An 18,038-nucleotide genomic window follows, 5' to 3' on the forward strand; every position below is an offset into this window, starting at 1 on the left:
CCAGCAAATCTCAAGAAACAAGCTGCAGGTCTCTTATGTACTTGGGATCAAGCTCTAGGAACTTAAAAAATCATTAGCACTTTGGATTTTGAGTCCACTGGGATCAATTGATATTTTAAAGACAGCAGAGTTTCATGAAAAATGAGTCAGCCTTTTCAAATGCCACAAAACCAGTATTAAAGCACCTCTGTCCTTTCATAGCCCCTACACAGACTATGTTACCATTGTCTAGTCGCTTTCCTACTGATTGATCCCCATACCTTATGGCAGTGATGGCGAACCTTTTCAGCACCGAGTGCCCAAATTGGAACGCGGGTGCACATGCCAGAGCCCCAGAAACTCAAAGACCAGCTGACCAGTGCAGATGTGCACGCTGGCCACCTGGTCTTCTGGTTTCCGGCGCACGCATGCACGCCGGCCAGCTGGTCTTCGCACGTGCCAGAGCACCGGAAATCCGAAGATCAGCTGGCAACGGCATGCGTGCCCACAGAGAGGGCTCTGTGTGCCACCTCTGGCACGCGTGTCATAGGTTCGCCATCACAGCCTTATGGTATATAAGGTAGCTGGAAATAAACCCTGCAAGAGAGGGAAAAAAAGCACAGTAGAAATCAGAGATCAGTAACTGGATCATTAGCTTAAGTTGGTTTTTGATATATGGCAGAGAAAGTTGAAGCAGATTGCCTCGATAGTGATGTGGAGGCAGTAGAGACAACATCTTGTGTTCCTGACCTTGAAAAAACACTAATTAGATCATGCTCATCAGTGGTGGGTTGCCCCCGGTTTGGACTGGTTCGCAAGAACCGATAGTAAAACCAGCAGGAGGCCCCGCCCACCGTTCCAGATGTTGTCATTGGTTATCTGTGCATGCGCAGAAGCAAGGCATGTGCACGAGTGAAGTGAGCGAGCGAGCGCAATCCAGTTGCGAACTGGTAGTAAAGGTAAGTAGAACCCACTCCTGATGCTCATGTTAGGAAAAACTACTTGTATCAATCAACCTAAGCAAGATATCGTCTAAACATATGAAACAAGGGCCAGATTTTTTTTCCCAGGAAAGGTGGTATCTTTCTATGAGCAAGCTTTGATCAAGAAGTAATGCTAAATTGTGGAACTGATTCTTCTGTGGAAATGCTAACCATCGCAAATGAGAAGCATTTTCTTCTTGTCCAAATATCAACTACAGGAAGTCATTAATTTTCCAATGACTAAATATGAAGCAGAAGAAGAAAAGTAAACCTGGGTCAGATATAATATTAAGCTATTGTTTAATATTTAGCAGGCATAAGGCTATTTTACAATTGTGAGAGGAGAAGCCTAAAAGCTTTGAGTTTTAATGAAACTTTGTTTTCCAACTGCATCTGAATTAGGGAAAGCATGATTTGTGCTAATAGTGGTAGTAAATGTGACACTAAAGTTTGAGTCTAATAACATATATATCACTTTATATTTTCTCACGCTAATGCTTATTTGGAAAGACCCTTTTGGCATTTTTTGCAATCCTCATGGCATTACTTCAAACTTTACTACATCACAGATTATTCCTACCTAAAGTTATGATTAGAAAAATACCATCTTTAAGTAGATCTCACAGTTCAATTTCTTCTATTGTGCAAACTTTCCATTAAAGTATAGCAGGGGTCTCAAACTCAATTTCATTGAGGGCCACATCAGGCTTGTGTTTGACCTTAGAGCGCTGGTGTATGTGTGGCAGGGGAGACGTGGCCTTGGTAGGCGTGGCTGGGGTGGGCATGGACATGGTGCCCGCTTGACACAGGATCAAGATGCATTTTTTCCCTTTTTCTTCTTTCTTTCCACAGTTCTTTACTATAACCTATTTTCGTATTTCTTCTACCAGATATTACTGGCAAACATTTATTACTTATTCTTCATACTTCACTAAACTTTTTATTTCTAAATTTATACCCCATTGTTTAATAGTAAATTGCTTTTCCAGGCAGAAGAGCTATTTATATATTGTATTTTTATTATTAAACTAATAATAAAAATACAATAGCATAAATAACATGATAATACAAGATCTAACAGCGTAAATTTCCAGGATAGTAAATAGAAATGGCTGTCAATTATAGATTATAGATTGTAGATTAAATGGACCTACAGTATGTAAAATCTGGCATTAAACTGTAGTATTAATATAGGATGTTGCTTGTTTTCTATCCAGATCAGACACTTACCTGAGGCCACTTAATTGTAATCTAGTCCAATCCAGCCCTTCTGCAGCACTCTGCCAGCCGAAACCGGGCCATGCGGAGGCTCCACTCGATTCCTATGTGGGCCATTTTTGGTCTCCCAGCCTCCTGCAGCACTCTGCTGGCTGAAAATGGCAGAGTGCTGATGGAGGCTGGGGAACAGTGGTGGGTTGCCCCAGGTTCGAACCGATTCTATAGAACTGGTAGTAAAACCAGCAGGAGGTTCCGCCCACTGATGCTGACATCATCAGAAGCAATCTGCGCAAGGTGCGTGCACGACCAAAGTGATCCCGTTGCGAACCGATAGTAAAGGTAAGTAGAACCCACCCCTGCTGGGGAGGCCAAAAATAGGCCACATGGGAGCCTCGCGGGGCCTCCGCACATCCTGTTTTCAGACGGCACCACAGGGCAGTACTTTGATATTTCCAGGCTGGCCCCACGAGCCAGATTTAAGCACCTTGCGGGCTGGATCCGGCCTGAGGGCCTTGAGTTTGACACCCCTGATGTACAGTATGCCTTCTTCTCTCCAGTTATCAGTCCATAAAAGTGAAGTTTTGTTGTTACTTGTCTATTAATTTAATTCAGAAGCCCTTGATGAACAGTTTTATCAAAAATTTTAATAATTCCAAATATAATAATATATCCTGCATTGACTATCTCTAAATTTGCTGTTAGACTTTCATTTTCAGAATTCATACATTCCTTCCAAGCAGATCTTGATTTTCTAGATCATTTATCATTTGTATGTTCTCTACCAACTGACCTGAAACACACATCAACTTAATCATATTGAAATTACTCTCCCCTATCAGGCTTACTTTAAAAAAAAAAAATTGCATTGTTTATCTTCCAGACACCCAATGTGAAGGGAAAAAGTTATAAGAAGACAAGCAACTTCATATTTTACTTGCTTTTTAAAATCGGATTTTATTTTTAAAACAAAGTATAGGGCAGCTTAGGTTAGCTTATAGGATACCTAAATTAATTTTATTTTATTGTCTTAAAATGTATTATTTTAAGATAGGTACTTTATGCTACGGGGTTTCATACCAATGTAATAAATCAGGAATAAATGCTAGGACAAGAGTATTAAAGCACATCATGCCAGTTCTTTATAATGTTGGGGTGTCTCTGCTTCCAAGTCAATCTTGATTCCTAGTAATTGCCTGGACAAAACAGTTTTCTTGGCAAGATTTTGGAAGTAGTTTGTCATTGTTTGCTTCCTAGGGCTGAGAGAGAGTGACTGGCTTTGTGCCTAAAACAAGACTGGTCTCGGAGTTCCTAGTAACCACTACACTGAACTGGTTTTTATAATGTTCACTGGCTCCCATTTTTTTCTGGATCAGATTCAAGATGTTGCATTTAACCTAGATAAGCTTTCAAGGCCTAGAATTGTGACATCTAAAACAATGCTTCTTCCCACATTTCAACCCTCTTTCAGAGATGTATAATGAGTGCAATTTAAATGTTAGCATTTGGAACGGTCCCCAGGAAGGTATGATGGATATCATCTGTTCTGTGTTTTGGGTGTTATGTGAAATGTTATCGGTTCGGGACGGTTCGCCTAAACCGGTAGTGAAAAAATGCTTTAAAAAGTAAAAAAAAAAAGTTCTGATATTCACGTGGCACAGCTGGTCTTCAGAACTTTTTTTTTTTTACTTTTTTTTAGCATATTTTTTTACTTACTTACAAATGCCAGTTCTTCTACAGAACCAGGCTATATGAAAAATATGAATTTTTGGTGCTTACAACAATGTAATCCCCCTATTTAGTACTGTAGATATTTTAGTATTGAATTATAATCCTGCCACAGAAGTTTTGGATGCTTGCCTTCGCTAGAAATGTCAATTCTGGAGTCATTGCTATGCCAAACTACTTTCTAGTGTAGGCTGCACTTCTTCTTTCTTTTGTGGTATGCTTTTAAATATCAGTTCACTTTTCAGGGAATCCCCTACTGAAAATTAAAGCTGACTATGATGAGTAATGACATATCATGCTCTCCCTTGGGATGACAGCAAAGCCGTACAGCAGCCAAACATACTTTCATTTCCTTTCTTTTGATGGTAATATAACATGCACTCACAAAACATAAAAACCTTTAATGTTGTTTATTTGCATTGAATAAGTAAAAGAGATGATATATTGAGAACATAGTGATTATAATGATGGATATAGATCAAGGACACCCAGATTCAAATCTTTATCCACCATACATCATATTGTTTCTTGTATGCTATTCTTCTTGTATAATTTGATCCACACAAATCAATAGGAAGACCAATATTGTTCCTTTTCATTGAAAGGTAGCTAAAGTATTGTACAGTCAGTTTTATTCAGTTTATAATTATCAGGGCCAATAGTTCACTTATGTTCCTAAGTCTTTGAGTTAAAGTCGAGTGTAATAATGATGCCATTCAATTTCCATTATTTTTGTATTTCTCAATTGATTTTATTAGCCTTCTATGTTTATTGAGCTTTTAGAACAGTGGTTCTCAACCTTCCTAATGCCGCGACCCTTTAATACAGTTCCTCATGTTGTGGTGACCCCCAACCAGGGATGGGTTCTAAAATTTTTTACTACCGGTTCTGTGGGCGTGGCTTATTTTGTGGGCGTGACTTGGAGGTCATGTGACCGGGTGGGCGTGGCTATGTGTATAGGGACTACTCAGAGGGCTGAAAAAAGTCATTTCTGACAGGTCCTCGCACTTTTGACTGGTCCTCACACTTATGACCATCCTCACATTTATGCCCATGCAGTTTTCTTAACAACCATGTCACTCATTTCACAACTGCTTCTTTTCACCATGGTGATAAGATAGGGCAAAAAGCATAATATGTGAGTATAGTCGTAAATTCGAGATCTGGTCAAAAGTGCGAGGACCAGTCAAAAATAACTTTTTCAGCCCTCTGAGTAGTCCATATGCACAAAAGGACTACCCAGAGGGCTGAAAAAAGTGATTTCTGACAGGTCCTCACACTTTTGACCGGTCTTCGCACTTATGACTGGTCATCATTTATGCCCATTGTAGCATTCTTAACAACCATGTCACTCATTTCACAACTGCTTCTCTTCACCATGGTGACAAGATAGGGCAAAAATGTAAAATGTGAGGACAGTCGTAAATTCGAGGACTGGTCAAAAGTGCGAGGACCAGTCAGAAATAACTTTTTCAGCCCTCTGAGTAGTTCATATGCATAAAAGGATACAGCAATAGAGAGGGATGAAGGAAGGGAAGGGAAATTAGAGTAGGAGTGAGGGTAAGAGAGGGAGGAAGAGAGGAGGAGAAGGAAAAAGGAAGAGGAAGTAGGGAAGAGAAGAAGAGGGGGAGGAAGAGAAAGTAAGAAGGAAAGAAAAGAGAGGTGGTAGGTTTGAGGAGAAAGATTGCTGTACAATAAAAAAGATGAAAGGGAAGAAAGCCAACCCCAAACAAATATAAAGATATTAAGATAAAGAATGAATTGTTAAACTTTAAGGAATAAAAGAGAATAAATATGAATAAATAACAATAATTAGAAACACACATACAAACATACAATGTATTTTCTTTTGTAGGAAGTTAGCACCCACCCCTTTCCTGGAAGAGTGAAATATTTTAGGAAATATGAAAAAGGCAGAATATTATATTTCCCTGGGATAAGCATGTTTTGAAGCAGCTCCCATCTTCCTGCCCCCACCCTTTGTCAATGGGCATTAAGGCCTGGGCCAGTCTATTCTACATAACAAAGATCTATCTCCTTCAGGCAGAGCCATAGTAGGAATTGCCCAAGATCCAGTAAAGATAGGATTAGCCCTCTACCCATCTAGCAACAGAAACTCACCACATGTGACCTGGGAAGCACATGTGACCATCAGCCAGCAAGGCTAGCTAAGATCCCCACCCCCTGGGAGTCTGACAACCAATCAGGATACTCTTTCGTGGCCCCCAAAAATACAGAGCCAGAGAGAGCATAAAAACCAGAGTATTTACTGTATCTGCCCTTTTCTGTTCAGGAACTCAAGCCATGTGATCCTGTCCACCATTAAACCATCTTTCCAAGCAGTCTCCATGTTTCCAGTGTCATTTTCCCCACTTGGAGCAAAACCTAGAAGGAGATTCCTTCCAACACTTTGAACAGAGTATTTGGCCGGTTCACAAATTTAAACAGTGTTTAGTCATTTCAATTAAATTTACAATTTCTATATTTCCTTTTTGCCATATTTATTCCTCATCTATTTTTGTAAAAAACCAATATTACCTTCATCCTCATCTCTAATCTTAATCAAATTCAATTTTCCCCTTCTATTCTATATTATACCCCTTCCCATTATCATCTATTTTTATATCCATCCTCACATTGGTTAATTATGTAATATTACAGTTGTTTAATATAAATTCAACATTTTAATATAAATCAATTAGTTATATAACTACCTTTTTTGTATATTAATCAATATGAACATGAATATTCCAATTATTTCCATGCAATCCAATTTCTTACAAATCAATTAATTATATTTACCAATAATAATAAACCAAATAATTTCCCCCATATATTCCTCCAAACCACAACTTAACCATTTCTGCTTTCAACACAATATACATTTAATAGTATCTCAATTATTACAATTCCCTAGTTAAATAGAGCTTTTTTTCTTTTGTGTTTTAAAATCTTGAACTCTCCTCTTTTTCCCTTAATTTCCCATTGTTTGCACCTACCTTTTTTGGTAAGGAAAAAGAAAAGAAATCTGCCTGCCTAATTTTCCAACTTGCAGCAACAGCAAAGCCAACAGCCTCTTTAGTTTCGTTTTTCAGCCATAGCTAGGGGGAAAAAAATCTGCACTCTTTGCAAGCAAGCAGCAGAGCCCTGAGCAAAACAGCTGAGAGCAAATCAGCTGGGGGTCGGGAGCCGATCTAATCAAGGGCTAATTAGCCTATGCTGAAGCTCCGCGGGCCAATAAAATTACAAAAAAACACTGAACCATTTGTTAAATTGCTGGCTCGCCCGCCCCTCGCCCACCACTATTTATTGGCAATAAATAGTGGTGCGGAGGGGTGGGGCAAGCCAGCAATTTAACAAATGGTTCGGCTGCACCACTGGCTATAGGGCGGCCCTTTGAAGCCCCGCGACAAGAATTTAAACCGATTTTTTTCCTCTAGCCATCAGCTGGGACTCAGGAGGCAGCAATAGATTGGGAGTGGGCGGGGTAAGCGAACGGCCAGCGATCCAACAGAGCAGAGAGTGAGGGTGAGTGAAGGCGTGGGGGAGGGAGCAAGAGAGGGCTTTGGCGACCCCTGTGAAATGGCCGTTCGACCCCCAAAGGGGTCGCGACCCCCAGGTTGAGAACTGCTGTTTTAGAAGATCTAGAATTAATCTAGATTACAATTAATTTCTATGTTGCTGAAGTATGTCATCTTTAGCAAGAAGTAATTGGACTTGTTCCATAACTGTGGGCAACATCATTTTCCCTGTCCATACACTTATATTAATTAATCAGAATAGAGCTGGAATGGACTTTGGAGGTCTTTTAGTCCAATCCCCTGCTCAAGCAGGAAATTTTTTTTTTTTTTTAAGTTTTTATTGTTAAAGAATTATAGTACAATTCCACCTTCCCGGTTTCATGGTGTTAATATACAGGTACATATACACATACATAATATTTGCTTATTATTTACATGGTATAGCCTCGTTATCTTAATTTAAAAGGTACTACCCGTAGGATTTCTTACTTATGTTATCCTTGATACATATTATTACATTTTATTTACATAAGCTTGCATCCTTACTCCATTTTATTTCCTACTGCCGGTAGTACGACTCCTTTCAATATACTCATTTAGTTAATCATCAAATTAAACTTTAGCTTTCTCAATCTTCACTTCGATTTTCTTTTCTCTAACCACTCATACCACATATCCCACACACTATAGTAGTCAGTTTCCTCTCTATCATTAATTTCTAACGTCAGTTTGTTCATTTCGGCACATTCCATTATTTTCCTGATTATGTGCTCTTTGGATGGCAATTTTTTCTCTTTCCAATGTTGAGCGTAGGAGATTCTTGCTGCTGTTATTATATGTGTAATAAGATACTTCTTCTTTCTTGCAAGTTCTGTCTTCAAGATTCCCAGAAGAAATATTTTTGGTTCTAATTCAATGGTATCTCTTATTATTTCCGACACCCATTTACATATCATCCTCCAGAATTCTTTGGCTTGTGGACAGGTCCACCAACAATGATAATAGGTACCTTGCTGGTGGCCACACTTCCAACAGTTTGGACTCGTGTTTGGGTAAATTTTGGCAATCCTGGCTGGTGCTAAGTGCCACCTATAAACCATCTTATATTGATTTTCCTTGTAAGTTGTTGCTCTGGTCATTTTGAGATTGTTATTCCAAATTTGGTCCCACTCATTCAAATTTATGGTTTGTCCAATATTTTTGGCCCATGCTGTCATTGGGTCCTTAACCACCTCCTCTATCAAGTCGTATTCTACTAGATAGTTATACAATTTAGCAAATAGTTTATTATCCGTACCCATCCATACCTTATCAAAACCATTGATGCCTGTCTCTATGCCATATTCTTCTTTATCTTTTTTATATCTCGATTTAATTTGTGCATATGTCCACCATTCTATGTGGGTACCCTGTTCTTTCAATTCTTCCATTGTTTTGAGGTTTCCTACCCCATCTAGTATCTCTTTATATTTTACAGTTTTGCCCAGTTCCAAAACATTGGGGTATATTATCGCCTCCATCGTGGATCGCCATCTGGGGATTTTAGTGTATTGTTTTTGTCTTATTTCTCCCCAGGTTAACATTAGCGTGTCCCTTATTTTATGTTTGTGGAAATAAGTTCTTGTTCTTTTCCCTGTTTCCCAAAGATAAGCATGCCAACCCTTCTGGAGGTCATGCCCTTCCAATGTCAGGATTGTTTTATTTCCCAGAGTTGCCCACTCTTTTAACCATACTAAGTTTGCTGCTTTGTGATAAATTTCCCAGATTGAAAATCACCCCTGTCTTTTTTGTCTTGTAGATTCCTGATTGCAATCCTCGGTTTCTTCCCTCCCCAAATAAATTTCCTAATGGTAGAATTAAATTCCTGAAAAAATTTCCTATCTAATTTGACTGGAGCAGTTTGAAATAAATACAGCAACTTGGGTAGCACGCTCATTTTAATTGCTGCGATTCTTCCTAAAAAGGATATCTGGAGCTTCTCTCACTTTTCTAAATCTTGTTTAATATTTTTGACCAGAGGTACATAATTGTCCTCTTTAAGGGCCGAGCACTTTGTTGAAATCCATACTCCCAGATATTTTACCTTCTTAACAACTTGTATCCCCATTGACTCCTCCAACACTTTCTTCTGGTCTTTGGTCATGTTTTGGTCAGCATTTTAGTTTTATATTTATTTAGTTTGAACCCTGCCACCTCTCCATACTTACCGAGTTCTTCTAAAATTTGGGCGCCTGTTTCCAAAGGTTCCTCCATAATTAGTGCCACATCGTCTGCAAATGCTTGGGTTTTATATGTTTCCTTTCTAATTTTCAGTCCCTTAATTTGCTTATTTTCTCTGATCCTTTTTAGTAATACTTCTAAGGCTAAGATGAACAAGAGTGGTGATAAGGGGCATCCCTGTCTCACCTCCTTTCTGATTTGGAAGGTTTTTGTTAATTCTCCGTTGACTAAGATGTTAGCCCTTTGTTTCTCATAAATCATAGTTATTGTGTTCACAAAATTTTGTCGGAATCCCATTTTATTAATTTGTTGTTTTATAAACTCCCAGTTCAGGTTATCAAATGCCTTCTGGGCATCTAAGAAGACAAGTGCCATTTCTTTATCCGGATGTTCCTCATAGTATTATAGCACGTCTAGGACTGTCCTTGTGTTATTTCTTATCTGTCTCCCTGGAAGGAATCCATTTTGATCACTATGTATTACCTTATTCAAAATTACCTTTAACCTTTCCGCTATAATACTCATATAGATTTTATAATCAGTATTAAGAAGGGAGATTGGTCTATAGTTCTTTATCAATTTTACATCCGTTCCTTCTTTTTGTAGGAGTGTAATATACGCCTCCCTCCATGATTCTGGTATTTTGGATTTTATCAAGGCTTCATTATAGATTTTTAACAGTTTTGGTAGGAGGATATCCTCTAATTCTAAATTTTTATATAATTCCCCTGGGAATCCGTCCGGGCCCAGTGATTTATTCTTTTTAAGTTTGGATATCGCGGTCTTTAACTCCGTCATTGTAATTTCTTTATTTAGCATCTCTTTCTCCACCTCCCCGATCAGTGAGAGTTCGTCTTCCAATAAGTATTGTTCTACTTTTTCCTTGGGGATATCTTCTTCCTTGTATAGGGTGGCATAGTATTCGCGGACCATCTCTAATTTCTCTTCTTCCTTATTTATGATATGACCCTCTGAATCTTCTAGTTGGTAAATAATCCCTTTCTCTTTTTCTTTTTTAAGTCTATAGGACAGCCATCTACCCGGCATATTGGCGTTTTCAAAATAATATTGTTTAGTTTGTTTAATATCATACGCCAATTTTTCCTGATCGATTATATTTATTTTATGACGTATAGTCATCCAATTATCTTTTGCTGTCTCATTGTCCGGGTTTTTCTGCACTTTTTTTTTTATTTTATTTTATTTCCAATTTATATACCGCCCTTCTCCCTGAGGACTCAGGGTGGTGTACAGCCAGAATTAAGAACATGAAATACAAATATTAAAAACAATTAAAATATATATAAATTTGGCCCAAAAATTAAAAATCACAAACCAATTAAAACATTTAAAAATTTCTTCTTAAGCCAGCCCAGCTTGCTGAAAAAGTGGGTTTTAAGGGAACGGCGGAAGGCACTGAGGTCTTGGATTCTCCTTATCTCTGGGGGCAACTGATTCCAGAGGGTTGGTGCCCCCACAGAGAAGGCCCTCCCCCTGGGGGTCACCAGCCTACATTGTTTGGCTGATGGCACCCCGAGGAGGCCCTCTCTGTGGGAGTGCACAGGTCGATGGGAGGTTGTCGGTAGCAGCAGGCAGTCTCGAAGATAGCTAGGCCCTATGCCATGGAGCGCTTTAAAGGTGATGACCAACACCTTGAAGCACACCTGGAAGACCACCGGGAGCCAGTGCAGTTCGCGCAGGAGCGGTGTTACATGGTAGCGCCATGCTGCTCCCATCACTACCCACGCTGCTGCGTTCTGGACCAGTTGGAGCCTCCGGGTGCTCTTCAAGGGGAGCCCCATGTAAAGAGCGTTGCAGTAGTCAAGGCGAGAGGTGACGAGGGGGTGAGTGACTGTGCACAGGGAATCCCAATCAAGAAAGGGCCGCAACTGGCGAATCAGGTGAACCTGACAAAAGGTCCCCCTGGTTACAGCCATCAGATGTTCCTCCAAGGACAGCTGCATATCCAGGAGGACTCCCAGATTGCAAGCCCTTTCTGTGGGGGCCAAAGACTCGCCCCCAATAGTCAGTGATGGAGTCAACTGACTATATCGGGATGCCGGGAGCCACAGCCACTCAGTCTTGGAAGGGTTGTGCTTGAGCCTGTTCCTCCACTTCTATCTCTGCTTTCCCCAGTTCTTCCAACAGTGTCCTCTGGGTCTCTCTTTTTTCTTTGTTTTTATGTGCTCCATATGCAATTGCCAGTCCTCTTAGGAACACCTTCATTGTATCCCACATTACTCCTCGGTCAGTTGGTTCCTTTTCGTTTTCTTCAAAGAAAACTTTTAACTCTCCCTTTACTTTCTCTATATTTTGTTTATCCCGTAAGAATTGTGTGTTTAGTCTCCATCTTACATTCCTTCTCTTATACCCACTCTTCCATTTGATCTCTAATGGATTGTGATCCGCCCTTATATTAGGTGCAATCTCAGCTGACATGATGTTCATTCCTATATTTCTACTTACCCACATCATGTCGATTCTAGACCATGATTTTTTGGGGTTTGAGTAGAAAGTATATTGCCTTTTATGTGGATGTAAAGTTCGCCAAATATCTGCCAAATTCAATTCGACTATTAGATCAAAAAAAGCTTTTGGTAGGTTTTTCCTTTTTTTCTTTTGGCCTTTGGATCTTTTATGGTCTTTATTCGGGTCTACCACTCCATTAAACTCTCCGATTATACATATGTTGTTGTTATCCATTTTACTTATTATTTCTCGTACTTTGTTGTAGAACTCTCTCAAGTTTTTATTCGGGGCGTAGATAGCTGTTACTAATATTGAGGAATTACCTCTCTTAATTTCCACCACTAGTATTCGACCCTTTGAGTCTGCATATTTCAATTCTGCTTTTATTTCCTTCTTGATATACAGTACCACCCCTCTCTTTTTTTTCCCTGCTAGGGAGGTATATAGATTTCCGAGTTTTTTGTACTCCAAATATTTTTTGTTTTCTTTTTTTATATGCACCTCTTGAAGGCATACTATGTCCACATTTTGTTTGACTAATTTGGTAACGAATATTTTTCTCTTTTTATAATCATTCAAGCCGTTTACATTGATCAATATAAGTTTCCAGTCATCCATTCTTGTAGCTTTGTGTTGTTTTAGTTCTTATTCGCCCATGTAACTCTCTGTGGTCTTTGTTTCTTCCTTACTTCTTTGCTTTCCTTCTCTTCTGTTTCTTTCTCCTCCTTTGCGCTCCCCTGCTAGAACCTCCAAACAAGCTCAAGGTTCAAGCAGGAAATTCTATACTATTTCAGACAACTAGCTGTCCAGTCTCTTCTTAAAAGCCTCCAGTGGTGAAGCACCCACAATTTCTGAAGGCAAGCTGTTCCATTAGTTGATTGTTCTCACTGTTAGGAAGTTTCTCCTTAATTCCAGGTTGCTTCTCTCCTTGATTAGTTTCCATCAATTATTCTCGTCTTTCCTTCTGGTGTTTTGGAAAACTTCTTCTGTGCTTTAAGCATATTCAAGTTACACTTTCATGGTCTACAAAGATAGGAGTGACATTAGCAAAAAATAATAATAATAATTCCAGTATCTCTATGAAAGCTTATGTATGTTTTGCTGAGAAAGTTTTTGTTCTCTTTTTCTGAAAGTGGAGAGAGAAGGCTCTCTGACACAACTATACCCACCTATACCTTTGATGAAGCTTCTTGGATGAGAAGCGAAATGTCTTCTTCCTCAAGGAAAAAAACATAGTCCAGTTGCCTTTTGGAAAAGCCCTTTTGAGACAACTGTAGTTTGAGTTTTGGAATGCAAACCAAAGTCCATATAAGTCAAAAGAAGCTTTAGTGGCCTTTCAGAAAGTGATAAATCTGCTGATTTCCTATACTGGTGTGGTTACCATTTACAGCTGACCACACCACCCCCATAGAATTCTACGGAAAATAAAATTAACACTCATAGTTATATTGAGAGAAATGATGTTTTGTGAAACACTTAAAGAGGACAGATAAATTATAAAAAGGACATTGGATGGGCTTAAACCTTCTCAGATGTCCTTATATTGTAGCGAAATGATCTCGGGACTTGGAAACAAGTTGTAAGCTGCACAACATAGTTTCAGCTTTGGAATGCAAACCAAAATCCATATAAGTCAAAAGAAGCTTTAGTGGCCTCTCAGTAAATGATAAATCTTACATGGAAAAAGAGAAGATGTAGGAAAAAGCAAGAGAATAGGATCCTTATTTTTTTTTCTTGAATTTTAGTATCCCTTGAGAGTGTGAGTTGTTCTTTGGCAGATAGAAAAAAAGCAAGAGGCAGAAGTAAGCAATGTAAAAAAACAAAACATTGTTCGTTTTATTTTTTATTTCTCCTCTGAATGCCTGTAACTGCTGAGAGTGGTGCTACTCTATAATTGTAGTAACACATTCAGAGCTTCCTTTACCAATTCACAAAATATGTTTAATTTGAAGAGAATATTTGTAGTTCAGAATTGAACTGTGAAGTCTTTGTTGCTCTCTGAACTTATTTTTTTTCCTTGCAGACATTTCATTCAGACTAGGTAACATCATCTGTGCTAGATAGGGAGTGTGATTTGTTTTCATTTTATAACTTAATAATAATAATAATAATAATAATTTTATTTCTATACCGCCCTTCTCCCGAAGGACTCAGGGCGGTGTACAGCCTAATTAAAAAACAGAATAAACATCAATTTAAAATAATTTAAAAATATTAAATAAATTTGGCTTAATTTAAAACCCCAAAAATTTAAAACATCCAATTTAAAATTATATTGCTAACCCAGCCTGGCGGAACAATAGGGTCTTGAGTGCGCAGCGAAATACCCGGAGATCAGAAATCTTACGAATTTCTGGGGGCAGTTCATTCCACAGGGCTGGGGCTCCCACAGAGTGGGCCCTTCTCCCACAGAGAAGGCCCTCTCCCACAGAGAAGGCCCTTAGCTACTTAGTAGCTTTCCCTGACACTGGTGAGAATGGTCTTGGTGGTTCCTTGATTAGCTTATTTGTTTGAGTTGGTGTGGTTCCTTGGTTTGGGCATTCTTTACTTCATGATTGTTGGTCCAGTGTTAATTATGGTGTTGACTGTTGGTAATGTGATGTTTTGGTCTTTTTGTTTCCATTTTGGCTTTTTTTATTGTATCCTTTGAATAGTAGATGTTGTTTATCTCTATATGCCTGTTAATGGCTGATTTGTCTGAGTGCCAGGTTTACAGGAATCCTCTAGCATTCAGATTTGGCTTGGCCTAGGATGCTCACAGTTTCCCAGTTGAAACTATGGTTGTCTCTGTCCATGTGTTATGAAATTAAGGAGTTTTCATCATGTCTTCTGACTGTTAGTTGGTATTCATGGATGCTGTTTGTTTGTTTTCTGTTGTTTGTCTTATGTAGTGGCACTGTATTATTTATTTATTTATTTTTATATGCTGCCCTTCTCCGGAGATTCAGGGCGGCTTACAATGCGTTAAGCAATAGCCTTCATACTTTTGTATATTTTATACAAAGTCAGCTTATTGTCCCCACAAACCGGATCCTCATTTTACCCACCTTAGAAAGGATGGAAGGCTGAGTCGACCTTGAGCCTGGTGAGAATTGAACTCGCAGTAATTGCAGGCAGCTGGATGTTAAATGCTGCCTTAGTAAGAGGCATTAGCCTCCTACGCCACTCAGGCTCCTGTATGTTGTAGATTAGGGGCCATGGCCCACTACTGGGCCATGGCCTGTTTGAACCAGGCTGCACAAGCGAAGTTCCACTCATGCGAGCAGTGGGACCTTGCACTTGCACATGAAGTTCCACTTGCACAAATGCAGGGTTCTTGAGTGGAGGGCGCTTGTGCTTGCCTGGAAAGTTCCACTCATAAGAGTGGAGGACCCACACATGAGTGGAGGACCCTCACACATAAAGCTCCACTCAAGCATGAGCACAAGCACAAGCACCGTTCACTTGTGCATGGAAGTCAATTCACATGAATAGAGGGTGAGCTTCCACCGCTCACACCAATGGACTTGTGCACTCACATGTGCACCTGCCACTCATATGCCCCCATCTGCACTGGGACAGGCCATCAAGGTGGAAAGGATGGGAACTGCTATTGTAGATGACTCCTGTTTTTTCTTGTGGCGCTGCTGGGTCTTTTATTTTACCTAGGATGTTTTGGTGGGCTTTAGTTGATTTGTGTGCCATGGTGATGCCATGTGGCTCTTGGTGGTTTTTGAGATATTTTTGTTGTATAACAGTGTTATCGTTTTCACAACTTGTGTTGGTTGTTTATATTGGGTTGAGTGTGGCCAGGCACTTTTTGATAAAGCTGAGCGAATATACATTTTGTTAGATGCTGTGTAGATGACCTATCTCCTTTTTCTGGTGTTGATGGTTGCTGCAGTGTGTTTGTTTTCATTTAAATAGTGTTCTTATTGAGCTTCTCTTATGGGAAGTTGAATGTTGTTATCTAGTTTGATAATGAAAAGTTTGCAAGAAAACAACCAAGATCAGAGAGCAGCAAGGATCCCACATATATTTAATATGACTCTCATCAGACCCTGCATGCATGTAGATACATATGCTCTATCCTTCCATTTAACCAACATGAGTACTTTGTCTGCCTACTAATGTCCATCATAGATTCTTTCCATAGGAGACTATAATTGAGCACATGGAGATATCATTTCTGCATTCCATCAAGACAAGGCTAGCTCACATTATTAATGGACCCATACAGATTGCCTTATCTAAGAAAAGCAGCTAAATTGTAAGCTCTGCAAATGTGGAATTATTTTTTTTACAGTAATAATCATTGTTTGCAACCTTCCGATATCCAAAGTCAATGACGAATCTGAATTCCCTTTACAACCTTGTTGCTAATTTAAAAACTGTGTTGATTCTCTTAAGAACTGTGTCAAGGAAGGTTGAGGCAAAACTCAACAAATGTCTCGCTTAGCAAAAAAAAATTTGGGCTCAGTTGTAGTTATAAGTTGAGGACTACTGTACCTACACCTCCTCTCTAGCCGTGTCATAAATCACATTCTCCAGTTAACCACTTTGCCTGGCTGTGAAACCCAACACTCTCCTACTGATTGCTGGGGAATGTAGTTTCAGTTAAGGAAATCAATCAGCTCCATCAGTTCTCCCTCCCTCCTGCTCATGGCAACTTGAAAGCTTTGCAAGTTGACATTGGAGACACTTTGTACTTACTGAAAGCTTTCCTTCACACCACATTGTATTAAGGAGGAAAAACAAGGCACAACTGCTCTTTAGGATATCTTACTCACCTGACCCACCTGACCTTCCATAAGGGCCTAAAGACCTGGTTCTTCCAGATGGTTTGGGGCCCCAATGGAGGACGGCAATTTCACTGCACTCCCTGTGCATGCTGCTCTCTCCCTCCCCAGCTTTTAACCATTATTTTATCTTTGATTGTAATTCCATTTTTATCATTTTAGAATAATTTAACTTCTATGGTTTTAATGCTTCTAATGCCTTATGCCACCTAGAGTTTATTTGCCAAGATGGTTGGCAAATTAATAAATAAATATATATAGGCAGTCATTACAGAGTAGCCCCACAGTTTTATTCACTTGATTCTACTACATGATGATATCTCAATATATGTGTTAATTCATTCATCCCTCTTTTCTCCCACATTATTTCAAAGTATATTTTTAAGGAAAAACTTGAAGAATAGATGTAGGTCATAGTTTTGATTGTGCATTTGTGTATATTTTTCCTCCTTAGGTACTCTCAGTCAAGAATTAAAAGTTGTAGTCCAAGAAGGAGATGAAGCCAGGCTTCCTTGCGGTTACAAAATCCCTAGAGGCACATCTCTAGAATCTTACTACATCTATTGGCAAAAGCCTATCCGTGGTAAACAAGACCTGGTTGTGATTTCATACAAGAACGGTAAAGAAGTTGAATTGGATAAGAACAAATCTTACACGAACAGAACAAAGTTAGATGAGCAGAATCTTACACTTTCAATCGCCTCAGTGACAGTAAATGATAGTGGAAAATATAGATGTATTGCCATATTACAAAGTGACATAAAAGAAGCACCTACCCATTTATCTGTGATAGGTAAGTGTAAGCTACTGACACAACTTCTTTAATCTCTCTCTATCTGTCCCCCCCCCCCGTGTATGTTTGTATAATTTTATTAAAGAGTTTTTAAAAGGAAGATAAAAATTAATACAAACTAATATAAGAAAACTAGGAAACAGAAAGAAAAAGAATTAAAGAGAAAGCTTAATACAAGAGAGAGAGAGAGAAAGTGTAAGAATAATAGAAAAGAAATTTTAAAAGGACAAAGAAACTTTCTGTCTTCTTTACAGCAGTTATTAGTAGTTTGAGGTTACAACATAGCTATCTTCTTTCTATCATCTATCCTATCTACTTATCAAAAGCACAAATCATAAAATAATTTATGGGG

The 18,038-nt window shown here is 39.0% G+C and overlaps 1 protein-coding gene across 1 annotated transcript in view; it reads left to right on the plus strand.

Annotated features, from left to right (window-relative positions):
• LOC117663802 (programmed cell death 1 ligand 1-like) overlaps window positions 1-18,038 on the plus strand; it is a 56,034-nt gene that overhangs the window by 23,682 nt on the left and 14,314 nt on the right. Inside the window, exon 3 of the mRNA XM_034414279.3 lies at window positions 17,348-17,686. Within this exon, the coding sequence (XP_034270170.2) occupies window positions 17,348-17,686 (339 nt within the window). The remainder of the gene's footprint in view (window positions 1-17,347; window positions 17,687-18,038) is intronic.

The sequence above is a fragment of the Pantherophis guttatus genome, chromosome 5 (assembly GCF_059756535.1).
Source record: "Pantherophis guttatus breed Tessera chromosome 5, ASM5975653v1, whole genome shotgun sequence".
Taxonomy (NCBI): domain Eukaryota; kingdom Metazoa; phylum Chordata; class Lepidosauria; order Squamata; family Colubridae; genus Pantherophis; species Pantherophis guttatus.